Below are 27,896 nucleotides of genomic sequence, written 5' to 3' on the forward strand. Positions count from 1 at the left end.
TGACCAGCGTTCCTGATATATCCCTGGCTCTGTAGGCTTCTCTCACCTCCTGTGTTGGGTTATGAAGTCCACTAGCTCGTCCTCTGTGTACGGTTTATCCGGGACGGTGACTGGTTCATCCATAAATGGCTCATAGAAATCCACCTCATTAACCTTCAGGGTCAGAGACTTCGCCACCTGACAAAAGAATTACATTACCCTACATTGCCTCATTGTATGAATTGTGCCCCCGCGTTATAACAAAATAAGCTCAAATGAAAAGGCGTGGGACGGTATTCAATTCTTATCACAGGTCCCCACACTCACCCGCCCCCCAGCAGTTATTCATGGGCGCAAGAACTTGATTTCAGCTCGCTACCCCCAGGGGAGGCGAGTTAAAATGCGTGAAAAGTGACCTCTTTGGGCTCCCAAACGGGATTTTGTTTGCTCCGTGCTCATTTATTTAGTCGGGTTATCTGCTTTACGCGGCTAAACACGACTGGAATGGGCGCGTAACGGGGGACACTTGAATATTGCCCCGCAATCTCACGTCACTTTAAGCAGGAGATCCAGTGCGAGAAAGCTATTTAATTCCGTCCTTTGAGACCGATGCAGATCTGATTGCTGTCGTGCGAATTTGCCAGTAGAGGGCGCTGCAGGGGAATCAGATTGGGTGACACAGGATTAGATACAGCGGATGCTGTGTGCGGTGCGGTCAGTAGAGGGCGCTGCAGGGGAATCAGATTGGGTGACACAGGATTAGATACAGCGGATGCTGTGTGCGGTGCGGTCAGTAGAGGGCGCTGCAGGGGAATCAGATTGGGTGACACAGGATTAGATACACCGGATGCTGTGTGCAGTGCAGTCAGTAGAGGGCGCTGCAGGGGAATCAGATTGGGTGACACAGGATTAGATACACCGGATGCTGTGCAGTGCGGTCAGTAGAGGGCGCTGCAGGGGAATCAGATTGGGTGACACAGGATTAGATACACCGGATGCTGTGTGCGGTGCGGTCAGTAGAGGGCGCTGCAGGGGAATCAGATTGAGTGACACAGGATTAGATACACCGGATGCTGTGTGCGGTGCGGTCAGTAGAGGGCGCTGCAGGGGAATCAGATTGGGTGACACAGGATTAGATACACCGGATGCTGTGTGCAGTGCGGTCAGTAGAGGGCGCTGCAGGGGAATCAGATTGGTGGACATAGGATTAGATACACCGGATGCTGTGTGCGGTGTGGTCAGTAGAGGGCGCTGCAGGGGAATCAGATTGGGTGACACAGGATTAGATACAGCGGATGCTGTGTGCGGTGCGGTCAGTAGAGGGCGCTGCAGGGGAATCAGATTGGGTGACACAGGATTAGATACACTGGATGCTTCGTGCGGTGCGGTCAGTAGAGGGCGCTGCAGAGGAATCAGATTGGTGGACATAGGATTAGATACACCGGATGCTGTGTGCGGTGCGGTCAGTAGAGGGCGCTGCAGAGGAATCAGATTGGGTGACACAGGTTTAGATACACCGGATGCTGTGTGCAGTGCAGTCAGTAGAGGGCGCTGCAGGGGAATCAGATTGGTGGACATAGGATTAGATACACCGGATGCTGTGCGGTGCGGTCAGTAGAGGGCGCTGCAGGGGAATCAGATTGGGTGACACAGGATTAGATACACCGGATGCTGTGTGTGGTGCGGTCAGTAGAGGGCGCTGCAGAGCAATCAGATTGGGTGACACAGGATTAGATACACCGGATGCTGTGTGCGGTGCGGTCAGTAGAGGGCGCTGCAGAGCAATCAGATTGGGTGACAAAGGATTAGATACACTGGATGCTGTGTGCGGTGCAGTCAGTAGAGGGCGCTGCAGGGGAATCAGATTGGGTGACACAGGATTAGATACAGTTGATGCTGTGTGCGGTGCGATCAGTAGAGGGCGCTGCAGGGGAATCAGATTGGGTGACACAGGATTAGATACAGTTGATGCTGTGTGCGGTGCGGTCAGTAGAGGACGCTGCAGGGGAATCAGATTGGGTGACACAGGATTAGATACACTGGATGCTGTGTGCGGTGCGGTCAGTAGAGGGCGCTGCAGGAGAATCAGATTGGGTGACACAGGATTAGATACAGCGGATGCTGTGTGCGGTGCGGTCAGTAGAGGGCGCTGCAGAGGAATTAGATTGGGTGACACAGGATTAGATACAGCGGATGCTGTGTGCGGTGCAGTCAGTAGAGGGCGCTGCAGGGGAATCAGATTGGGTGACACAGGGTTAGATACACTGGATGCTGTGTGAGGTGCGGCCAGCAGAGGGCGCTGCAAGAGAATCAGATTGGGTGACACAGGATTAGATACACCGGATGCTGTGTGTGGTGCGATCAGTAGAGGGCGCTGCAGAGGAATCAGATTGGGTGACACAGGATTAAATACAGCGGATGCTGCGTGCGGTGCGGTAAGTAGAGGGCGCTGCAGGAGAATCAGATTGGGTGACACAGGATTAGATACAGCGGATGCTGTGTGCGGTGCGGTCAGTAGAGGGCGCTGCAGGAGAATCAGATTGGGTGACACAGGATTAGATACAGCGGATGCTGTGTGCGGTGCGGTCAGTAGAGGGCGCTGCAGAGGAATTAGATTGGGTGACACAGGATTAGATACTCCGGATGCTGTGTGTGGTGCGGTCAGTAGAGGGCGCTGCAGGGGAATCAGATTGGGTGACACAGGATTAGATACACCGGATGCTGTGTGCGGTGCGGTCAGTAGAGGGCGCTGCAGGAGAATCAGATTGGGTGACACAGGATTAGATACACTGGATGCTGTGTGTGGTGCGGTCAGTAGAGGGCGCTGTAGGAGAATCAGATTGGGTGACACAGGATTAGATACACTGGATGCTGTGTGCGGTGCGGTCAGTAGAGGGCGCTGCAGGGGAATCAGATTGGGTGACACAGGATTAGATACACCGGATGCTGTGCAGTGCGGTCAGTAGAGGGCGCTGCAGGGGAATCAGATTGGGTGACACAGGATTAGATACACCGGATGCTGTGTGCGGTGCGGTCAGTAGAGGGCGCTGCAGGAGAATCAGATTGGGTGACACAGGATTAGATACAGCGGATGCTGTGTGCGGTGCGGTCAGTAGAGGGCGCTGCAGGGGAATCAGATTGGGTGACACAGGATTAGATACACCGGATGCTGTGTGCAGTGCAGTCAGTAGAGGGCGCTGCAGGGGAATCAGATTGGGTGACACAGGATTAGATACACCGGATGCTGTGTGCGGTGCGGTCAGTAGAGGGCGCTGCAGGGGAATCAGATTGAGTGACACAGGATTAGATACACCGGATGCTGTGTGCGGTGCGGTCAGTAGAGGGCGCTGCAGGGGAATCAGATTGGGTGACACAGGATTAGATACACCGGATGCTGTGTGCAGTGCGGTCAGTAGAGGGCGCTGCAGGGGAATCAGATTGGTGGACATAGGATTAGATACACCGGATGCTGTGTGCGGTGTGGTCAGTAGAGGGCGCTGCAGGGGAATCAGATTGGGTGACACAGGATTAGATACACCGGATGCTGTGTGCAGTGCGGTCAGTAGAGGGCGCTGCAGGGGAATCAGATTGGGTGACACAGGATTAGATACAGCGGATGCTGTGTGCGGTGCGGTCAGTAGAGGGCGCTGCAGGGGAATCAGATTGGGTGACACAGGATTAGATACACTGGATGCTTCGTGCGGTGCGGTCAGTAGAGGGCGCTGCAGAGGAATCAGATTGGTGGACATAGGATTAGATACACCGGATGCTGTGTGCGGTGCGGTCAGTAGAGGGCGCTGCAGACGAATCAGATTGGGTGACACAGGTTTAGATACACCGGATGCTGTGTGCAGTGCAGTCAGTAGAGGGCGCTGCAGGGGAATCAGATTGGTGGACATAGGATTAGATACACCGGATGCTGTGCGGTGCGGTCAGTAGAGGGCGCTGCAGGGGAATCAGATTGGGTGACACAGGATTAGATACACCGGATGCTGTGTGTGGTGCGGTCAGTAGAGGGCGCTGCAGAGCAATCAGATTGGGTGACACAGGATTAGATACACCGGATGCTGTGTGTGGTGCGGTCAGTAGAGGGCGCTGCAGAGCAATCAGATTGGGTGACAAAGGATTAGATACACTGGATGCTGTGTGCGGTGCAGTCAGTAGAGGGCGCTGCAGGGGAATCAGATTGGGTGACACAGGATTAGATACAGTTGATGCTGTGTGCGGTGCGATCAGTAGAGGGCGCTGCAGGGGAATCAGATTGGGTGACACAGGATTAGATACAGTTGATGCTGTGTGCGGTGCGGTCAGTAGAGGACGCTGCAGGGGAATCAGATTGGGTGACACAGGATTAGATACACTGGATGCTGTGTGCGGTGCGGTCAGTAGAGGGCGCTGCAGGAGAATCAGATTGGGTGACACAGGATTAGATACAGCGGATGCTGTGTGCGGTGCGGTCAGTAGAGGGCGCTGCAGGGGAATCAGATTGGGTGACACAGGGTTAGATACACTGGATGCTGTGTTCGGTGCGGCCAGCAGAGGGCGCTGCAAGAGAATCAGATTGGGTGACACAGGATTAGATACACCGGATGCTGTGTGTGGTGCGATCAGTAGAGGGCGCTGCAGAGGAATCAGATTGGGTGACACAGGATTAAATACAGCGGATGCTGCGTGCGGTGCGGTAAGTAGAGGGCGCTGCAGGAGAATCAGATTGGGTGACACAGGATTAGATACAGCGGATGCTGTGTGCGGTGCGGTCAGTAGAGGGCACTGCAGGAGAATCAGATTGGGTGACACAGGATTAGATACAGCGGATGCTGTGTGCGGTGCGGTCAGTAGAGGGCGCTGCAGAGGAATTAGATTGGGTGACACAGGATTAGATACTCCGGATGCTGTGTGTGGTGCGGTCAGTAGAGGGCGCTGCAGGGGAATCAGATTGGGTGACACAGGATTAGATACACCGGATGCTGTGTGCGGTGCGGTCAGTAGAGGGCGCTGCAGGGGAATCAGATTGGGTGACACAGGATTAGATACACTGGATGCTGTGTGTGGTGCGGTCAGTAGAGGGCGCTGTAGGAGAATCAGATTGGGTGACACAGGATTAGATACAGCGGATGCTGTGTGCGGTGCGGTCAGTAGAGGGCGCTGCAGGGGAATCAGATTGGGTGACACAGGATTAGATACACCGGATGCTGTGCAGTGCGGTCAGTAGAGGGCGCTGCAGGGGAATCAGATTGGGTGACACAGGATTAGATACAGCGGATGCTGTGTGCGGTGCGGTCAGTAGAGGGCGCTGCAGGAGAATCAGATTGGGTGACACAGGATTAGATACACTGGATGCTGTGTGCGGTGAGGTCAGTAGAGGGCGCTGCAGGGGAATCAGATTGGGTGACACAGGATTAGATACACCGGATGCTGTGTGTGGTGCGATCAGTAGAGGACGCTGCAGGAGAATCAGATTGGGTGACACAGGATTAGATACACCGGATGCTGTGTGTGGTGCGATCAGTAGAGGGCGCTGCAGGAGAATCAGATTGGGTACAAATGCTATGGATTGATCTTTATTTATGTTCCCTTTTCCCCGCTTCTTCCACACCATTCAATACAGTGTTTCTCTAACGTCCTAGTGGATGCTGGGGACTCCGTAAGGACCATGGGGAATAGACGGGCTCCGCAGGAGACTGGGCACTCTAAGAAAGAATTAGTACTACTGGTGTCCACTGGCTCCTCCCTCTATGCCCCTCCTCCAGACCTCAGTTAGAATCTGTGCCCGGACAGAGCTGGGTGCACCTTAGTGAGCTCTCCTGAGCTTGCTAATAAGAAAGTATTTTAGTTAGGTTTTTTATTTTCAGAGAGATCTGCTGGCAACAGACTCTCTGCTACGTGGGACTGAGGGGAGAGAAGCAAACCTACTCACTGCGGCTAGGTTGCGCTTCTTAGGCTACTGGACACCATTAGCTCCAGAGGGATCGAACACAGGAACCTAACCTTGGTCGTCCGTTCCCGGAGCCGCGCCGCCATCCCCCTCGCAGAGCCGGAAGACAGAAGCCGGCGGGTGAAGCAAGAAGACGTCAAAATCGGCGGCAGAAGACTCCAGTCTTCATATGAGGTAGCGCACAGCACTGCAGCTGTGCGCCATTGCTCCCACACTAACCCACACACTCCGGTCACTGTAGGGTGCAGGGCGCAGGGGGGGGGGGGGGGGGCGCCCTGGGCAGCAATTAGAGACCTCTTTGGTAAAAGTTTGCATATATACAGTTGGGCACTGTAATATGCATGAGCAGTGCCCCCGCCATTATTTTTACACAAAATCGCGGGACAGAAGCCCGCCGCTGAGGGGGCGGAGCTTCTTCCTCAGCACTCACCAGCGCCATTTTCTCTCCACAGCTCCGCTGAGAGGAAGCTCCCCAGGCTCTCCCCTGCAGAAGCACGATAGAGAGGGTGAAAAAGAGAGGGGGGGGCACATAAATTTGGCGTAAAAACAATATATACAGCAGCTACTGGGTTAACACTAAGTTACTGTGTGATTCATGGGTCATATAGCGCTGATGTGTGTGCTGGCATACTCTCTCTCTGTCTCTCCAAAGGGCCTTATGGGGGAACTGTCTTCAAAGAGAGCATCCCCTGTGTGTGTGGTGTGTCGGTACGTGTGTGTCGACATGTCTGAGGTAAAAGGCTCCCCTAAGGAGGAGATAGAGCAAATATGTGTGTGAGAGGGTGTCTCCGTCAACAACGCCGACACCTGTTTGGATATGTGTAATTAAGTGCTAAGGTGAATTTATTGCACAAAAGATTAGAGAACAGACAGGGAATCTACCCATGTCTGTCCCTATGTCACAGAGACCTTCAGAGTCTCTCAATGCTCACTATCCAAAATAATAGACACTGATATCGACACGGAGTGTGACTCCAGTGTCGACTACGATAATGCAAAGTTACAGCCAAAATGGCAGGAAAGTATTCAATATATGATTATTGTAATAAAAGATGATTTGCATATCACTGATGACTCATCTGTCCCTGACACGAGGGTACACATGTTTAAGGGGAAGAAAGCTGAGGTAAATTTCCCTCCTATGGCACTATACTATATATCCCGCACCAGACTGAGTGATTCAAATACAATAATAATAATGGTATATTCAAGAAAACCAGCTGGTATACCTTCCTTTGCTAGATTACACCTTGTTTATGCTGGAGGTGCTCCTGCAATCAAAATATACAGAACATTAGAGAATGTGTTTGTTGCAAAGAGGCAACAAAGAGAATGGATTGCTTTTTGGAGCACTCTTTTTTAACAATTTTTATGCAAATCAGTTTGATATGATTATAAGAGTTAAAACGTAACCTTTAATCAATACTCCTAAAATGAAAGGGGGTTATTAATCAGTAACATACATTTCCAATGAAAGTGTCAATCCATAATTATATCAACATCCCCTTATAAACAAAAACAATTTTTTTATAACATTGTTTTAAATTCATTAATGATCCAAATAATGATGAAGATCTAATTTTAATTAAAATCAATAGTTCATGTGTGGTGAGATATTCTTTTATGTTCAAACTTAAGATTATAAATCTCAATTCATGCAAATATTGCAATCAAAAGAAAGAATGTGTTTACGTACATGTACTTAATGTAGTTGATGTCGAAAACCAACAATGGTAATCAACTTTTACAGGTGCAGATGGCAGAAAAGTTGATTACCATTGTTGGTTTTCGACATCAACTACATTAAGTACATGTACGTAAACACATTCTTTCTTTTGATTGCAATATTTGCATGAATTGAGATTTATAATCTTAAGTTTGAACATAAAAGAATATCTCACCACACATGAACTATTGATTTTAATTAAAATTAGATCTTCATCATTATTTGGATCATTAATGAATTTAAAACAATGTTATAAAAAAATTGTTTTTGTTTATAAGGGGATGTTGATATAATTATGGATTGACACTTTCATTGGAAATGTATGTTACTGATTAATAACCCCCTTTCATTTTAGGAGTATTGATTAAAGGTTACGTTTTAACTCTTATAATCATATCAAACTGATTTGCATAAAAATTGTTAAAAAAGAGTGCTCCAAAAAGCAATCCATTCTCTTTGTTGCCTCTTTGCAACAAACACATTCTCTAATGTTCTGTAAATTTCCCTCCTCTCATGATGAAAAAGAGCGGGAATCTCCAGACAAGAGACTGCAGCTTCCCACAAAGAATTCTCAGGGAGTATCCTTTCCCTACTAGGGCCAGGATGTGATGGGAATCTTCCCCTAGGGTGTCACGTCTGCCCAGAAGGTAGCCCTGACGTAACAGCTATACTCAGGGATCCTGCGGATAGCGTGCACATTCTGGTACACTACTCAGACCGGCGATTGTGTCGGCATGGGTTTATAGCGCTGGGGCGGCGTCGACAGGTACCTTATCAGCAGAAATTGAGACCCTAGTATGATGTATATATATATATATATATATATATATATATATATGTATACTGGGTCCTAGAGTCAAAGCTATGTCGATTCTGCTTGACGTGTCCTGTAGAATATGCAATGGACAGATGATGCCGACTTAAGTGGCATATGGAAGGCTGAGGATTGTGTGGAGAAGGGTTCTCGGACCTGATCTCCACGGCTATAGCTGGTAATTCGGATATTTTGCCTTATATTCCTACACAGCCTAGGAAAGCACGTCATTATCAAATGCAGCTTTTCGAACAAAGAAACAAGAAAGTCCGAGGTGCGTCCTTTCTTGCCAGAGGCGGGGCCAGAGGAAAGAAGCTGCACAACACAGCTAGTTCCCAGGAACAGAAGCTCTCCCCGGCCTCTATGAAAATCCACCGCATGTCGCTGGGGCTCCACAGACGGAGCTAGGCCCGGTGGGGGCACGCTTTCGTAAGTTCTGCAACAAGTTGGTTCACTCCCTGTTAGATCCCTGGCCAATAGATATTGTGTCTCAGGGATACAAGCTGGACTTTGAGAAGATGCCTCCTCACTGACGGCCCTGACGGCTTCCCCCCACGAGAGGGAAACAGGGTTAACTGCAATTCACAAATTGTATCTTCAACAGGTGGTGGTCAAGGTTCCCCTCCTTCGACAAGGAGGGGGTTATTATTCGACCATGTGGTAGTCCCGAAACCAGACGGTTCGGTCAGACCCATATCGAATTTAAAATCCCTGAACATATACCTGAAAATGTTCAAGTTCAAGATGGAATCGCTAAGAGCGGTCGTTACAAGCCTGAAAGGGGGAGATTTTATCGTGACTCGGGACATAAAGGAGGCATACCTTCATGTCCCCATTTATCCACCTCATCAGGCGTACCTTAGAATTGCGGTACGGGATTGTCATTACCAATTTCAGACGTTGCCGTTTGGTCTCTCCACGGCCCCGAGAATATTCACCAAGGTAATGGCGGAAATGATGGTGCTCCTGCGGAAGCAAGGTGTCACTATTATCACGTACTTGGACGATCTCCTCATAAAAGCGAGATCAAGAGAGCAGTGGCTGAACAGCGTATCACTTTCTCTGGAAGTGTAACGGCAACACGGCTGGATTCTATATATTCCAAAGTCGCAGTTGGTTCCTACAGCTCATCTGCCTCTCCTAGGCATGATCCTAGACACAGACCAGAAAAGGGTTTATCGATAGAGAGAGCTCAGGAGCTCGTGACACTGGTCAGGAATCTATTAAAACCAAAACAGGTGTCAGTGCATCACTGCACTCGAGTCCTGGGAAGGATGGTGGCATCATACGAGGCCTTTCCTTTCGGCAGGTTCCATGAGAGGACCTTCTAATGGGACTTACTGGACAAAGTGGTCCGGATCACATCTTTAGATGCATCGGTTAATCACCCTATCCCCCGGGGCCAGGGTGTCTCTCCTGTGGTGGCTGCAGAGTACTCACCTTCTCGAGGGCCGCAGGTTCGGCATTCAGGACTGGGTCCTGGTGACCACGGATGCAAGCCTCCGAGAGTGGGGGGCAGTCACTCAGGGAAGAAGTTTCCAAGGGCTGTGGTCAAGTCAGGAGACTTGCCTTCACATCAATATCCTGGAACTAAGGGCCATATACAACGCCCTAAGTCAAGCGGAGACCCTGCTTCGCAACCAATCGGTGCTGATCCAATCAGACATCACCGCAGTGGCTCGTGTAAACCGCCAAGGCGGCACAAGGAGCAGGGTGGCGATGGCGGAAGCCACCAGAATTCTTCGATGGGCGGAGAATCACGTACGAGCACTGTCAGCAGTGTTCATTCTGGGAGTGGACAACTGGGAAGCAGACTTCCTCAGCAGGCACGACCTCCACCCGGGAGAGGGGGGACTTCATCAAGAAGTCTTCGCGCAGATTGTAGGTCGGTGGGAACTGCCACAGGTGGACATGATGGCATCCCGCCTCAACAAAAAGCTATAGAGGTATTGCGCCAGGTCAAGAGACTCTCAGGCGATAGCTGTAGACGCACTGGTGACACCGTGGATGTTCCAGTCGGTTTATGTGTTTCCTCCTCTTCCTCTCTTACCCAAGGTGCTGAGAATCATAAGGAAAAGAGGAGTGAGAACAATACTCATTGTTCCGGATTGGCCAAGAAGGACTTGGTATCCAGAGCTGCAAGAAATGCTCACAGAGGACCCATGGCCTCTGCCTCTAGGGCAGGATCTGTTGCAGCAGGGACCTTGTCTGTTCCAAGACTTACCGCAGCTGCGTTTGACGGCATGGCGGTTGAACGCCGGATCCTAGTAGAAAAAAGGGATTCCGGATGAGGTTATTCCTACACAGATAAAGGCTAGGAAGGACGTGACGGCTAAACATTATCACCGTGTACGGCGAAAATATGTTGCTGGGTGTGAGGCCAGGAAGGCCCCTACAGAGGAATTCCAGCTGAGCCGTTTCCTTCACTTCCTACAGTCGGGAGTGACTTTGGGCCTAAAATTGGGGTCCATTAAGGTCCAGATTTCGACCCTATCCATTTTCTTTAAAAAAAAAACTAGCTTCTCTACCTGAGGTTCAGACGTTTGTTAAGGGAGTGCTGCATATTCAGCCCCCTTTTGTGCCACCAGTGGCACCTTGGGATCTTAACGTGCTGTTGAGTTTCCTGAAATCTCACTGGTTTGAGCCACTTAAGACCGTGGAGTTAAAATTTCTCACGTGGAAAGTGGTCATGCTATTGGCCTTAGCTTCGGCTAGGCGTGTGTCAGAATTGGCGGCTTTGTCACATAAAAGCCCCTATCTGGTTTTCCATATGGACAGGGCAGAATTACGGACTCGTCCGCAATTTCTGCCAAAGGTGATGTCATCTTTTCATTTGAACCAACCTATTGTGGTGCCTGCGGCTACTCGTGACTTGGAGGATTCCAAGTTACTAGATGTAGTCAGGTCCTTGAAGATTTATGTAGCCAGAACGGCTGGAGTCAGGAAAACTGACTCGCTGTTTATCCTGTATGCATCCAACAAGCTGGGTGCTCCTGCTTCAAAGCAAACTATTGCGCGCTGGATCTGTAACACGATTCAGCAGGCTCATTCTGCGGCTGGATTGCCGCATCCAAAATCTGTAAAAGCCCATTCCACAAGGAAGGTGGGCTCTTCTTGGGCGGCTGCCCGAGGGGTCTCGGCATTACAGCTTTGCCGAGCAGCTAATTGGTAGGGTTCAAACACTTTTGCAAAGTTCTACAAGTTTGATACCCTGGCTGAGGAGGACCTTGTGTTTGCTCATTCGGTGCTGCAGAGTCATCCGCACTCTCCCGCCTGTTTGGGAGCTTTGGTATAATCCCCATGGTCCTTACGGAGTCCCCAGCATCCACTAGGACGTTAGAGAAAATAAGATTTTACTCACCGGTAAATCTATTTCTCGTAGTCCGTAGTGGATGCTGGGCGCCCGTCCCAAGTGCGGACTTCTTCTGCAATACTTGTATATAGTTATTGCTTAAATAAGGGTTATGTTATGGTTGCATCAGGTTTGTCTGATGCTCTGTTGTTGTTCATATTGTTGACTGGGTATAGTTATCACAAGTTATACGGTGTGATTGGTGTGACTGGTATGAGTCTTACCCTGGATTCCAAAATCCTTTCCTTGTAATATCAGCTCTTCCGGGCACAGTTTCCTTAACTGAGGTCTGGAGGAGGGGCATAGAGGGAGGAGCCAGTGCACACCAGTAGTCCTAATTCTTTCTTAGAGTGCCCTGTCTCCTGCGGAGCCCGTCTATTCCCCATGGTCCTTACGGAGTCCCCAGCATCCACTACGGACTACGAGAAATAGATTTACTGGTGAGTAAAGTTTTATTTTCAGAGGAGGAGGCCTGTGTGCAGTCTGGGCTCCCTACTCTCTTGCCAACAACACTGTAGCCTCTGGGCACTAGGGTCACTAGAGGACTGTTGTGCTTTCCCAGAGTATAGTGAACATGTGCAGGTCTCTGGAAAAATGCTGCAGCGCCCCCTTTTTCCCAGTGATTATGCTACTGCGCTTGCGGAAAACGTCAACAAAATGGCCACCACGACTTTTTCCGGTTATTTCTACAGCACTGCCACTGCCGACGCTGGACTCTGAAGGGTAACTTTTGAAGAAAATGGGGGCGGGGGGAAGGGCGGTATGGGCCCCCCCTGGACCCCCAGGGCCTATGTGCACTGCACGCACTGCACCCATTAGTTAGTGCAGTATTTGGGAGATCCCTCAATGAATGGGGAATGTCCCATCTCCCGCCCTCCCTCTCTAGCTACACCGCCGCCATATCCCAGACCATCCACCCCCCACAGCCATCTTACCGACTTGTCGAACGTTGCAAAGAATTTGATGTACGGGTGAAAATGTTCTGCAGCCTCTTCAAACGCCTTGTACTCTGCAGAGAAGAAGACGACACGTACAGATGCAGAACCTCTGATGTATGTGATGTAGTGCATGATGTTGGAGCGCAGCGATGACCGCACCGGTGACAATTACACAACCATTCCAATAAAATGACGGGCGGACGGTTATCTGGTTCCTGTGTACAGTGTTATATAGTAATACGTACAGTATATGTGGGGGGATCTCTCAGGTGATGACATCACTGGCAGGGGGAGGGGTCAGAGCTCAGACAGCCGTCAGTAACTGTGATATGGATGTTACTTAGTATCTAGGTATTTTGTTACTCCTCTCATTAGCATTACTCTACAGAGATGGGTAAGGTGGAGAACGTCTGGGACCCCCTTGACCCCAAACCCGCCTGCCTTCTCTGCTCTTCCACTGCCAGTACCTGCTCCCACTTCATCCCCTTCTGGCGCAGTCCCCTCTGCCTTCAAACATGTCTTGTTCCCTTTATTCCCTCACTCCTTCTCAGATCCAGGTCCATCTTCTCTCCTCATCCTCCTTGATCAGTCTCCCACCTTTGACACTGTCATCCATACTCTCCCTCTCCACACTCTCCGCTCCTTTGGCCTCCATGGGCGGGATGTAATGGCGTCCGAGATCACCGGAGGTGTGGGATGCCTGATGATCTCTGACAAGGCATGGTTTTACGATCTCTGCAGCCATTACATCCCACTGTTCGGCTCTGATCTATCATGGGTGAAGTGTTACCTCACTAACCGCTCCTTTTCTCCTCTGTCTCCACCTCTACCTCTTACTTTCCCACTACTACTGTAACATCCTCCTCCTCTCTGGCACCTCTCCCTCCCCACTTCAATCAAATATTAATGCTGCTGCTCATTTCATTTTCATCTCCTTCCATACAGCATCTGCCCCACTGGCTCCCAATCTCCCTTCTAAGAATCCTCTTCAAACCTCTCACCCTCACCAACAAAGCCTTAGTCCCTTCCTCCACCTCTCACAGCTCCTCTGTCCACAACCCCTGCCACGCTCTTCACTTCCTCTCACACTCTCCTTCACCCTGGACACTTCCTCTCACACTTTCCTTCACCCCGGACACTTCCTCTCACACTCTCCTTCACCCCGGACACTTCCTCTCACCCTTTCCTTTACCCCGGACACTTCCTCTCACACTCTCCTTCACCCCGGACACTTCCTCTCACCCTTTCCTTCACCCTGGACACTTCCTCTCACATTCTCCTTCACCCCGGACACTTCCTCTCACACTCTCCTTTACCCCGGACACTTCCTTTCACACTCTCCTTTACCCCGGACACTTCACTCTACTTCACCCCGATCGCTTCCTCTACACTCTCCTACGACCTGGACACTTCCTCTCACACTTTCCTTCACCCCGGAAACTTCCTCTCACATTCTCCTTCACCCCGGACAGTTCCTCTCACACTTTCCTTCACCCCGGACACTTCCTCTCACACTCTCCTTCACCCCGGACACTTCCTCTCACACTTTCCTTCACCCTGGACACTTCCTCTCACACTTTCCTTCACCCCGGAAACTTCCTCTCACATTCTCCTTCACCCCGGACAGTTCCTCTCACACTTTCCTTCACCCCGGACACTTCCTCTCACACTCTCCTTCACCCCGGACACTTCCTCTCACACTTTCCTTCACCCCGGACACTTCCTCTCACATTCTCCTTCACCCCGGACACTTCCTCTCACACTCTCCTTCACCTCGGACACTTCCTTTCACACTCTCCTTCACCCCAGACACTTCCTCTCACACTTTCCTTTACCCCGGACACTTCTTCTCACACTCTCCTTCACCCCGGACACTTCCTCTCACACTTTCCTTCATCCTGGACACTTTCTCTCACACTTTCCTTCACCCCGGAAACTTCCTCTCACACTTTCCTTCACCCTGGACACTTCCTCTCACACTCTCCTTCACCCCAGACACTTCATCTCACACTTTCCTTCACCCGGACACTTCCTCTCACATTCTCCTTCACCTCAGACACTTCCTCTCACACTTTCCTTCACCCTGAACACTTTCTCTCACACTTTCCTTCACCCTGGACACTTCCTCTCACACTTTCCTTCACCCTGGACACTTCCTCTCACTCTTTCCTTTACCCTGGACACTTCATCTCACACACTTTCCTTCACCCCAGCTATAGGAGGGAGACACACCATATTAGGTCCCCCTGCCATAACGTTAACCAATTCCAAACTGGTCACCCAAACTGTTTTTATGTAAAAACACTCTGCAATCTATATGGGCGTCAGCTATTCCCCAAGTACACAGGGGTGGTAAGTCCCTGAAAATTATTTTTGGATAGAAAAAAAGGGGGGTTCTAAGCGACCAATGGTGTTTATATTGAATATAATAAAAATATCAATACCCAATGTATATAAAAATATATGTACAATTTATTATAACAACAGGAGCATTAAAAATATGAAAAAATGGCTAAAAATACTCACACCTGACATATATTTTTAAGAACACAGATAAAAATAGGCACAAACATATAAATAAAAGCGTATTTATAAATAGAAGATATATTTATATCTTATCTTAAATAGAGGTCATCTAGGGTTATCCCAACGCGTTTCGTCTCAACAGACTTCCTCAAGGGGTAGGGACAGACTGAGAATGAAAGTCTATTTATACCTAAGGTAACTGATTTCCTGGTTATGACCTCACATCATATCATGTGACTCAATTTTACATATATATGTGGTACATACAGAAAGGTAATGCCTACAGTCAACCCACACTGGGAATGCCCAAATCCGTTCGATCTTGGAAGCTAAGCAGTGTCGGGCCTGATCAGTACCAGGGAGGGGGACTACCTGGGAATATCAGGTACTGTAAGAACAAAATGTAAGTACAATAAGTGATTAATATAATAAACATCACATCATAAGCTTAAACATCGCAATTCCACTACTATTATTAGTAATAAAAGATCACAACATCACTATTACCATTTTTATTATTTTTATTATTTATTATTATTTATTATATTTTATATATTATTTTTTATTTATTATATATTTTATGTAGTTTCTTTTTTATTCACTAGGATATATTTGACTCACTTGAATATAAGCACTGGGTAAAATAAATATATGCAATTCCATATTAAGTATTATTATAAGCATGTTACATACAGTAGCGGATCTTGCCACGGACAAGCAGGACTTTTGCCCGGGGCGCCGCCATCCAGAGGGCGCCGCACCATGGCAAGATTCGCTGCTGCTGTGGTGCCCCCCGCTGCCGCGGCCCGCTGTCCGTTGTGAAGGGAAACTAGATGCTACGCGTCTAATTTCCCTTCCTGGAGAGGACCTTCACTGTAATGATGTGCGGTGCGCGTTGACGTCATCGCGCACCGCACAGCAAAGGTCCTCTCCACGAAGGGAACTAGACGCTTAGCGCAGTGCCGCAATTCCCCAGTTTTCTCATGTTTTACACTGTTGTACTTATAGAAATTAGAAACATATCGTTTTTAACTGTAAAAAGTATGGATAAACTGTTACTTTGATCCAAGTAGACTGTTTTCTGTATTTTAGTGATTTATTGTGTATATATTGAGTCACATGATATGATGTGAGGTCATAACCAGGAAATCAATTACCTTAGGTATAAATAGACTTTCATTCTCCGTCTGTCCCTACCCCTTGAGGAAGTCTGTTGAGACGAAACGCGTTGGGATAACCCTAGATGACCCCTATTTAAGATAAAATATACATACAGTATATCTTCTATTTATATATATGCTTTTATTTATATGTTTGTGCCTATTTTTATCTGTGTTCTTAAAAATATATGTCAGGTGTGAGTATTTTTATCCATTTTTTCATATTTTTAATGCTCCTGTTGTTATAATAAATTGTATATTTTTTTATATACATTGGGTATTGATATTTTTATTATATTCAATATAAACACCATTGGTCACTTAGAACCTCCCTTTTTTCTATCTATCTATCTATATACACTACCATATACTGTAGACCCCATCATAGTTCCGCACAGACCCCTCTGCGCTCACATATAGACTTCACCCTGTACCATATACTCACGGTCAGATTCTTCATTTTTGAAATAGCCGATCACTCTGGTTTCTTCCTCCATCCGGTCCAGCGCCTTCAGCTCTGCGTGGCTGTTAATGATCTCGACAGGGTCCTCGATCAGCTGTGGGTACGGGGACAGGGGTGTTTTATATATTTACCTTACCTTTTTTACGAACTAGTTAAAAAGGACTTTGAGTTACTCAAACCGAACACAAAAACTAATTTATCCAATTTTGAGAAAAAAGCATTGAAAGATCTGAAAAACAACAAACAGATCGTGATACGCCAAGCAGATAAAGGAGGAGGCTTGGTAGTCATGAACCGTATCCAATATGAGAATGAAGCATATCGTCTACTAGGAGACACAGATTCATATAGAGAATTATCCGCAGACCCCACGGAGATCTATGTGGAAGAACTCAGGTCCATGTTGATTACAGCTTTACATCAAGAAACCATAACGAAAGATGAATATCAATTTTTAATAACCAACCATCCCATTTTATCTATTTTTTATTATTTGCCCAAAATACATAAATGGTTGATTGATCCTCCAGGTAGGCCAATTGTGGCAGGCATAGGTTCATTAACTGCGAATTTATCTGAATATGTTGAGGTATTTCTTAAAAAATATGTTCCAAAGTTAGACTCGTATGTCAAAGACACAACATCACTGCTACAATTTTTAGAAACTTTTAAATGGAAACAAGAATATCTATGGATAACAATCGATGTCCAATCCCTGTATACATCCATATCACAGGAAAAAGGGATAGAATCTTGCAAAGAATTTTTGGATAAGGATGATACCTTGGACAGTACACACAAAGAACTTATATGTAATTTCATGGATTTTATACTTAAACACAATTATTTTAAATTTTTAGAGAAATTTTATTTACAAATTCGCGGGACAGCGATGGGCACTGTTTTCGCACCCAGCTTCGCCAATCTGCACATGGGGAGCTGGGAACAGAAGTATGTATACAGTAATAATCCTTATTTTAAACATATTGTTGTGTACAAACGTTATATAGACGACATACTTCTAGTTTGGGATGGAACTAGGGAATGCTTTATTGATTTTATGACACATTTGGAAAGGAACGATTACAATTTATCCTTTACCTACAAAGTGAGTGCAACAGAAATTGAATATTTGGACTTGATTTTAAGCAGTAAAGATACTGAAGTAATAACAAAGAATTACATCAAACAGGTAGACACCAATTCATATATACACTATAAAAGCGGACATGCAACTAGAGATGAGCGGGTTCGGTTTCTCTGAATCCGAACCCGCCAGAACTTCATGTTTTTTTTCACGGGTCCGAGCGACTCGGATCTTCCCGCCTTGCTCGGTCAACCCGAGCGCGCCCGAACGTCATCATGACGCTGTCGGATTCTCGCGAGGCTCGGATTCTATCGCGAGACTCGGATTCTATATAAGGAGCCGCGCGTCGCCGCCATTTTCACACGTGCATTGAGATTGATAGGGAGAGGACGTGGCTGGCGTCCTCTCCATTTAGATTATAAGAGACTGAGAGAGATTTACTGGAGCTGACTAGGAGGAGTACTGTTACTGTAGAAGTGTAGAGACTGAGTGGAGAGAGTTTACTAGTGAGGACAGTGCAGTTTACTTTATAATCCGTTCTCTGCCTGAAAAAAGCGATACACAGCACACAGTGACTCAGTCACATACCATATCTGTGTGCACTGCTCAGGCTCAGGCCAGTGTGCTGCATCATCTATTATCTATATATAATATTATATATATCTGTCTGACTGCTCAGCTCACACAGCTTATAATTGTGGGGGAGACTGGGGAGCACTACTGCAGTGCCAGTTATAGGTTATAGCAGGAGCCAGGAGTACATAATATATTATATAGTGAGTGACCACCAGACACACAGTGCAGTTTATTTAATATATCCGTTCTCTGCCTGAAAAAAGCGATACACACAGTGACTCAGTCAGTCACATACCATATCTGTGTGCACTGCTCAGGCTCAGGCCAGTGTGCTGCATCATCTATATATATTATATATCTGTCTGACTGCTCAGCTCACACAGCTTATAATTGTGGGGGAGACTGGGGAGCACTACTGCAGTGCCAGTTATAGGTTATAGCAGGAGCCAGGAGTACATAATATTATATTAAAATTAAACAGTGCACACTTTTGCTGCAGGAGTGCCACTGCCAGTGTGACTAGTGACCAGTGACCTGACCACCAGTATATATAATATTAGTAGTATACTATCTCTTTATCAACCAGTCTATATATTAGCAGCAGACACAGTACAGTGCGGTAGTTCACGGCTGTGGCTACCTCTGTGTCGGCACTCGGCAGCCCGTCCATAATTGTATATACCACCTAACCGTGTTTTTTTTTTCTTTCTTTATACATACATACTAGTTACGAGTATACTATCTCTTTATCAACCAGTCTATATTAGCAGCAGACACAGTACAGTGCGGTAGTTCACGGCTGTGGCTACCTCTGTGTCGGCACTCGGCAGCCCGTCCATAATTGTATATACCACCTAACCGTGGTTTTTTTTTCTTTCTTTATACATACATACTAGTTACGAGTATACTATCTCTTTATCAACCAGTCTATATATTAGCAGCAGACACAGTACAGTGCGGTAGTTCACGGCTGTGGCTACCTCTGTGTCGGCACTCGGCAGCCCGTCCATAATTGTATATACCACCTAACCGTGGTTTTTTTTTTCTTTCTTTATACATACATACTAGTTACGAGTATACTATCTCTTTATCAACCAGTCTATATTAGCAGCAGACACAGTACAGTGCGGTAGTTCACGGCTGTGGCTACCTCTGTGTCGGCACTCGGCAGCCCGTCCATAATTGTATATACCACCTAACCGTGGTTTTTTTTTCTTTCTTTATACATACATACTAGTTACGAGTATACTATCTCTTTATCAACCAGTCTATATATTAGCAGCAGACACAGTACAGTGCGGTAGTTCACGGCTGTGGCTACCTCTGTGTCGGCACTCGGCAGCCTGTCCATAATTGTATATACCACCTAACCGTGGTTTTTTTTTCTTTCTTTATACATACATACTAGTTACGAGTATACTATCTCTTTATCAACCAGTCTATATATTAGCAGCAGACACAGTACAGTGCGGTAGTTCACGGCTGTGGCTACCTCTGTGTCGGCACTCGGCAGCCCGTCCATAATTGTATATACCACCTAACCGTGGTTTTTTTTCTTTCTTTATACATACATACTAGTTACGAGTATACTATCTCTTTATCAACCAGTCTATATATTAGCAGCAGACACAGTACAGTGCGGTAGTTCACGGCTGTGGCTACCTCTGTGTCGGCACTCGGCAGCCCGTCCATAATTGTATATACCACCTAACCGTGGTTTTTTTTTCTTTCTTTATACATACATACTAGTTACGAGTATACTATCTCTTTATCAACCAGTCTATATATTAGCAGCAGACACAGTACAGTGCGGTAGTTCACGGCTGTGGCTACCTCTGTGTCGGCACTCGGCAGCCCGTCCATAATTGTATACTAGTATCCAATCCATCCATCTCCATTGTTTACCTGAGGTGCCTTTTAGTTGTGCCTATTAAAATATGGAGAACAAAAATGTTGAGGTTCCAAAATTAGGGAAAGATCAAGATCCACTTCCACCTCGTGCTGAAGCTGCTGCCACTAGTCATGGCCGAGACGATGAAATGCCAGCAACGTCGTCTGCCAAGGCCGATGCCCAATGTCATAGTACAGAGCATGTCAAATCCAAAACACCAAATATCAGTAAAAAAAGGACTCCAAAACCTAAAATAAAATTGTCGGAGGAGAAGCGTAAACTTGCCAATATGCCATTTACCACACGGAGTGGCAAGGAACGGCTGAGGCCCTGGCCTATGTTCATGGCTAGTGGTTCAGCTTCACATGAGGATGGAAGCACTCAGCCTCTCGCTAGAAAAATGAAAAGACTCAAGCTGGCAAAAGCAGCACAGCAAAGAACTGTGCATTCTTCGAAATCCCAAATCCACAAGGAGAGTCCAATTGTGTCGGTTGCGATGCCTGACCTTCCCAACACTGGACGTGAAGAGCATGCGCCTTCCACCATTTGCACGCCCCCTGCAAGTGCTGGAAGGAGCACCCGCAGTCCAGTTCCTGATAGTCAGATTGAAGATGTCAGTGTTGAAGTACACCAGGATGAGGAGGATATGGGTGTTGCTGGCGCTGGGGAGGAAATTGACCAGGAGGATTCTGATGGTGAGGTGGTTTGTTTAAGTCAGGCACCCGGGGAGACACCTGTTGTCCGTGGGAGGAATATGGCCGTTGACATGCCAGGTGAAAATACCAAAAAAATCAGCTCTTCGGTGTGGAGGTATTTCACCAGAAATGCGGACAACAGGTGTCAAGCCGTGTGTTCCCTTTGTCAAGCTGTAATAAGTAGGGGTAAGGACGTTAACCACCTCGGAACATCCTCCCTTATACGTCACCTGCAGCGCATTCATAATAAGTCAGTGACAAGTTCAAAAACTTTTAGTGACAGCGGAAGCAGTCCACTGACCAGTAAATCCCTTCCTCTTGTAACCAAGCTCACGCAAACCACCCCACCAACTCCCTCAGTGTCAATTTCCTCCTTCCCCAGGAATGCCAATAGTCCTGCAGGCCATGTCACTGGCAATTCTGAGGAGTCCTCTCCTGCCTGGGATTCCTCCGATGCATCCTTGCGTGTAACGCCTACTGCTGCTGGCGCTGCTGTTGTTGCCGCTGGGAGTCGATGGTCATCCCAGAGGGGAAGTCGTAAGCCCACTTGTACTACTTCCAGTAAGCAATTGACTGTTCAACAGTCCTTTGCGAGGAAGATGAAATATCACAGCAGTCATCCTACTGCAAAGCGGATAACTGAGTCCTTGACAACTATGTTGGTGTTAGACGTGCGTCCAGTATCCGCCGTTAGTTCACAGGGAACTAGACAATTTATTGAGGCAGTGTGCCCCCGTTACCAAATACCATCTAGGTTCCACTTCTCTAGGCAGGCGATACCGAGAATGTACACGGACGTCAGAAAAAAACTCACCAGTGTCCTAAAAAATGCAGTTGTACCCAATGTCCACTTAACCACGGACATGTGGACAAGTGGAGCAGGGCAGGGTCAGGACTATATGACTGTGACAGCCCACTGGGTAGATGTATGGACTCCCGCCGCAAGAACAGCAGCGGCGGCACCAGTAGCAGCATCTCGCAAACGCCAACTCTTTCCTAGGCAGGCTACGCTTTGTATCACCGCTTTCCAGAATACGCACACAGCTGAAAACCTCTTACGGCAACTGAGGAAGATCATCGCGGAATGGCTTACCCCAATTGGACTCTCCTGTGGATTTGTGGCATCGGACAACGCCAGCAATATTGTGTGTGCATTAAATATGGGCAAATTCCAGCACGTCCCATGTTTTGCACATACCTTGAATTTGGTGGTGCAGAATTTTTTAAAAAACGACAGGGGCGTGCAAGAGATGCTGTCGGTGGCCAGAAAAATTGCGGGACACTTTCGGCGTACAGGCACCACGTACAGAAGACTGGAGCACCACCAAAAACTACTGAACCTGCCCTGCCATCATCTGAAGCAAGAAGTGGTAACGAGGTGGAATTCAACCCTCTATATGCTTCAGAGGTTGGAGGAGCAGCAAAAGGCCATTCAAGCCTATACAATTGAGCACGATATAGGAGGTGGAATGCACCTGTCTCAAGTGCAGTGGAGAATGATTTCAACGTTGTGCAAGGTTCTGATGCCCTTTGAACTTGCCACACGTGAAGTCAGTTCAGACACTGCCAGCCTGAGTCAGGTCATTCCCCTCATCAGGCTTTTGCAGAAGAAGCTGGAGGCATTGAAGAAGGAGCTAAAAGGGAGCGATTCCGCTAGGCATGTGGGACTTGTGGATGCAGCCCTTAATTCGCTTAACAAGGATTCACGGGTGGTCAATCTGTTGAAATCAGAGCACTACATTTTGGCCACCGTGCTCGATCCTAGATTTAAAGCCTACCTTGGATCTCTCTTTCCGGCAGACACAGGTCTGCTGGGGTTGAAAGACCTGCTGGTGACAAAATTGTCAAGTCAAGCGGAACGCGACCTGTCAACATCTCCTCCTTCACATTCTCCCGCAACTGGGGGTGCGAGGAAAAGGCTCAGAATTCCGAGCCCACCCGCTGGCGGTGATGCAGGGCAGTCTGGAGCGACTGCTGATGCTGACATCTGGTCCGGACTGAAGGACCTGACAACGATTACGGACATGTCGTCTACTGTCACTGCATATGATTCTCTCAACATTGATAGAATGGTGGAGGATTATATGAGTGACCGCATCCAAGTAGGCACGTCACACAGTCCGTACTTATACTGGCAGGAAAAAGAGGCAATTTGGAGGCCCTTGCACAAACTGGCTTTATTCTACCTAAGTTGCCCTCCCACAAGTGTGTACTCCGAAAGAGTGTTTAGTGCCGCCGCTCACCTTGTCAGCAATCGGCGTACGAGGTTACATCCAGAAAATGTGGAGAAGATGATGTTCATTAAAATGAATTATAATCAATTCCTCCGCGGAGACATTGACCAGCAGCAATTGCCTCCACAAAGTACACAGGGAGCTGAGATGGTGGATTCCAGTGGGGACGAATTGATAATCTGTGAGGAGGGGGATGTACACGGTGATATATCGGAGGGTGAAGATGAGGTGGACATCTTGCCTCTGTAGAGCCAGTTTGTGCAAGGAGAGATTAATTGCTTCTTTTTTGGGGGGGGTCCAAACCAACCCGTCATATCAGTCACAGTCGTGTGGCAGACCCTGTCACTGAAATGATGGGTTGGTTAAAGTGTGCATGTCCTGTTTTGTTTATACAACATAAGGGTGGGTGGGAGGGCCCAAGGACAATTCCATCTTGCACCTCTTTTTTCTTTTCTTTTTCTTTGCATCATGTGCTGATTGGGGAGGGTTTTTTGGAAGGGACATCCTGCGTGACACTGCAGTGCCACTCCTAGATGGGCCCGGTGTTTGTGTCGGCCACTAGGGTCGCTAATCTTACTCACACAGCTACCTCATTGCGCCTCTTTTTTTCTTTGCGTCATGTGCTGTTTGGGGAGGGTTTTTTGGAAGGGACATCCTGCGTGACACTGCAGTGCCACTCCTAGATGGGCCCGGTGTTTGTGTCGGCCACTAGGGTCGCTAATCTTACTCACACAGCTACCTCATTGCGCCTCTTTTTTTCTTTGCGTCATGTGCTGTTTGGGGAGGGTTTTTTGGAAGGGCCATCCTGCGTGACACTGCAGTGCCACTCCTAGATGGGCCCGGTGTTTGTGTCGGCCACTAGGGTCGCTAATCTTACTCACACAGCTACCTCATTGCGCCTCTTTTTTTCTTTGCGTCATGTGCTGTTTGGGGAGGGTTTTTTGGAAGGGACATCCTGCGTGACACTGCAGTGCCACTCCTAGATGGGCCCGGTGTTTGTGTCGGCCACTAGGGTCGCTTATCTTACTCACACAGCGACCTCGGTGCAAATTTTAGGACTAAAAATAATATTGTGAGGTGTGAGGTATTCAGAATAGACTGAAAATGAGTGTAAATTATGGTTTTTGAGGTTAATAATACTTTGGGATCAAAATGACCCCCAAATTCTATGATTTAAGCTGTTTTTTAGTGTTTTTTGAAAAAAACACCCGAATCCAAAACACACCCGAATCCGACAAAAAAAATTCGGTGAGGTTTTGCCAAAACGCGTTCGAACCCAAAACACGGCCGCGGAACCGAACCCAAAACCAAAACACAAAACCCGAAAAATTTCAGGCGCTCATCTCTACATGCAACTAAATGGAAGACGAACACTCCATATTCACAATTTTGTAGAATAAAAAGAAACTGTACGAAATTAGAAGATACGGAGGAACAACTTACTCTATATGGAGAACGCTTTTTAGAGAGGGGTTATCCCAAGACTCTAGTGGAAGAAGCACAAATCAGGACTTACGCTACAGACCGACAGGATCTTTTGGAATACAGGGTCAAAGACAAACAAAACCAAGGGCTGAATTTTATTACATCTTTTAACTGTCAGGACAAGAAAATTCGGAGCATTTTAAACAAACATTGGGGGATCCTACATACAGACACCATTTTAAGCTCAATCTTACCAGATAAACCACAGGTGGTTTTTAGAAAAGCAAAGAATTTAAAAGAACATCTTGCACCAAGCATGCTGCTTCCTATCCAACATGAAAAAGATAGAAATAACTTTTTGGATATAAAGGGACTTGTCAAATGTCAGCACTGCAATATCTGTCAATTTGTGAACCCTCATACAAAATCTTTCTCTAATACAGATGGTTCCAAAACATACTTTTCAAAGGATCGAGCAACATGCAACACATCTTGGGTAACATACATGCTCGAATGCCCTTGTAAACTCAGGTACATAGGGAAAACCAAGAGACAATTAAAATTACGTATCCAAGAGCATATCAGAAGCATAAAGAATAAACAGGAACATCATTCGGTACCCAAGCATTTTAAATTATGTCATGGATCTGATCCAAAAGGTCTCACAATCAGAACACTTGAAATAGTCCATATGGGACGAAGAGGAGGCGATCGAGAGAAGAAACTCTCACAGCGGGAAATGCACTGGATATATGAATTAAAAACCTTGGCCCCAAGAGGTCTTAATGATAATTATGAAATAGCACCTTTTCTCTAAATCCATTGTTTTAATAATTTTTAAAGATTGTTTATTTTAATCTGCACTGTCACTTTAAATTCACAAATAATATGCTCACTATGTCTCTAATATATGCACATTGGACAATTAATCTAAGTATGCACAAATCTCACTGCACAAGCACTTTGAATATTATAAAACTGTGCACTATATTTTTAAAAAAAAGTATATGCATCTTGCACAAGCACTTTGAATATTGCACTTATATAAATTAAGGTATTCCGTTCACATGAAAAGGTAAAGATTTTCCATTCACAATGCTCTTTAATCTTTCCCCATGACTAACCAGTAGCACGGGACACATATCTATAATCCCTGTTTTACATTATTATTTATCTGTTACTAGTATCAGGTATCACAATAGTATACAGTCTTCGGTAAGATGGCGCCGTACAATAGACAGATCTCACTGACGGAAAGAGCCTAGACGCGGCGGCGACTGGCAGCACTGTGACTGACCTGGCAGGCGCATGCGCACTGGGCTCCGCGAAGCCAGTTTGAGACAGGGCGGACATTACTGCTCCGGTTTGTCCGTGTCTTCCGGCAGTCGCGGCGGACGGGGGCATAATAAACGCTCCAAATAGGCAGCACATAACTTGGTAAAACACATGAACTGGAGAGTCATGTGTTGGGCTCAATATGCACTTTGAAATAATATTATTAGACAAATTTTCCGGACGGAAATGACGTCACTTCCGGTAAACTAGGAAAAACACCAATTCCATGTGTAATTGAATTAATTAAGAGGGGTATAAATATGTGTCCACACATTCACTATCATCACACTCCTGAGGAAGTCCAGGCTGATTGCGGAGGACGAAACGCGTTGAGTGTTTACACGTATGGACGACTTAAAATACAGATAAGCTGTTTTTAATTTATTATATGGTACGGGCAATGTTTTTACTGTCGGACTAGTTCCAAATAAATGTATATTGTTGTGTAAAAAGTATTACACTATCGGTCCTTTTTTCTACTTTTATTTTGACCATGTGAGTAACAACAAGGAGGAACACTAACAGAACATCACTGATGACGTCGCTCAGATTGTGACCCTATGCTATTTTAAAGGTGGTTGGAATTCCACCATATACGGTATAGTTCCACTTTACAGGGTGAGACTAAGGGTGATGGTCATATCATACATTTAATACTACACTAGGAGGCGCCTATTCTCACTTTTTATTTTCCAGACTTACAACTGGTTGGCTTGAACAGCTAACCACTGGAGAAAAGGGCTGCCACCCCACGAAATAGAATATTGGGGGAGTGTACTCTAGACACTGGAAATTTATCACTGCGGAAAGGATAGGTCGTTATAAGAAGGACTCAGCGCCATTTACCACCACTACTAGCAATATATATATATATATATATATATATACACACGTGGAGAAGAAAGGCGGCACTCGGAGACTTGGAAGATTAGATGAAACAAACCATAAAGTGTTTAATCACTTCAACGTTTCGGGGGACGCACCCCCTTCTTCAGGAAAGACCAAAACACAAGTGCACATGTGTTTCGGTTTTTCCTGAAGAAGGGGGTTTCACCTAATCTTCCAAGTCTCCGAGTGCGGCCTTTCTTCTTCACGTGCATTGAGGCATCAAACACCTCTAAGGAGGGCACCGGAGCCAGTAGCTTGCTGGGGGAGGTGAGTGCCGGACTGCATAGAGGATGGTATATATATATATATTGTATACATTCCTTATACATACTGTACATGCTGGATTTATGGAAATTAGACTACATGCATCATTATGCAGCTTGCTGTGCGCAGAACCAGATTAAGGGCCTCATGGTCCTGGGCCGCATTGTTAATCTGGCCCTTGCTGTGTGACGTATACAGAGACCCTGAACTTACATCCAGCAAGAAATCCACCAGCACGTCAGCCGCCATCTCCCCATCAAACTCTATCACATTGTCTTCTTTAAAGGCGTAGAGGCTCCCTTCCTCTGTACACCCTGCAAATACACAAACAGCGGAACCTTGAGAGTACAACATGCCCATACACAATGTGACACAAGCTGCCCCCCACTTGTGAATGGCCTTTTCCTGACAATCCTCTCCTCATCTGACCTGAACCTATGGGGCACTGCCAAGAGAAAGATGAGAGACTTGAGACGGAACAATGCAGAAGAGCTGAAGGCCGCTATTGAAGCATCCGGGTCTTCCATGACACCTCAGCAGTGCCACCGGCTGATAGAATCCATGCTGTTCTAATGTTCTTAGATTTTGAATTTGGGGTTTTCTTAAGC

At 47.0% G+C, this 27,896-nt stretch overlaps 1 protein-coding gene and 1 pseudogene across 1 annotated transcript in view; one reads left to right on the plus strand and one right to left on the minus strand.

The window, feature by feature from the left end:
• The window catches only part of CASQ2 (calsequestrin 2), a 180,114-nt gene that overhangs the window by 52,563 nt on the left and 99,655 nt on the right, over positions 1 to 27,896 (minus strand). Inside the window, exons 3-6 of the mRNA XM_063956896.1 lie at positions 27,502 to 27,602; positions 16,876 to 16,987; positions 12,742 to 12,815; positions 47 to 177 (exon numbers count right to left, since the gene is read on the minus strand). Of these exons, the coding sequence (XP_063812966.1) occupies positions 47 to 177; positions 12,742 to 12,815; positions 16,876 to 16,987; positions 27,502 to 27,602 (418 nt within the window). The remainder of the gene's footprint in view (positions 1 to 46; positions 178 to 12,741; positions 12,816 to 16,875; positions 16,988 to 27,501; positions 27,603 to 27,896) is intronic.
• LOC135051737 (5S ribosomal RNA) lies at positions 15,549 to 15,667 on the plus strand (annotated as a pseudogene).

This window comes from Pseudophryne corroboree, chromosome 2 (genome assembly GCF_028390025.1).
Source record: "Pseudophryne corroboree isolate aPseCor3 chromosome 2, aPseCor3.hap2, whole genome shotgun sequence".
Taxonomy (NCBI): domain Eukaryota; kingdom Metazoa; phylum Chordata; class Amphibia; order Anura; family Myobatrachidae; genus Pseudophryne; species Pseudophryne corroboree.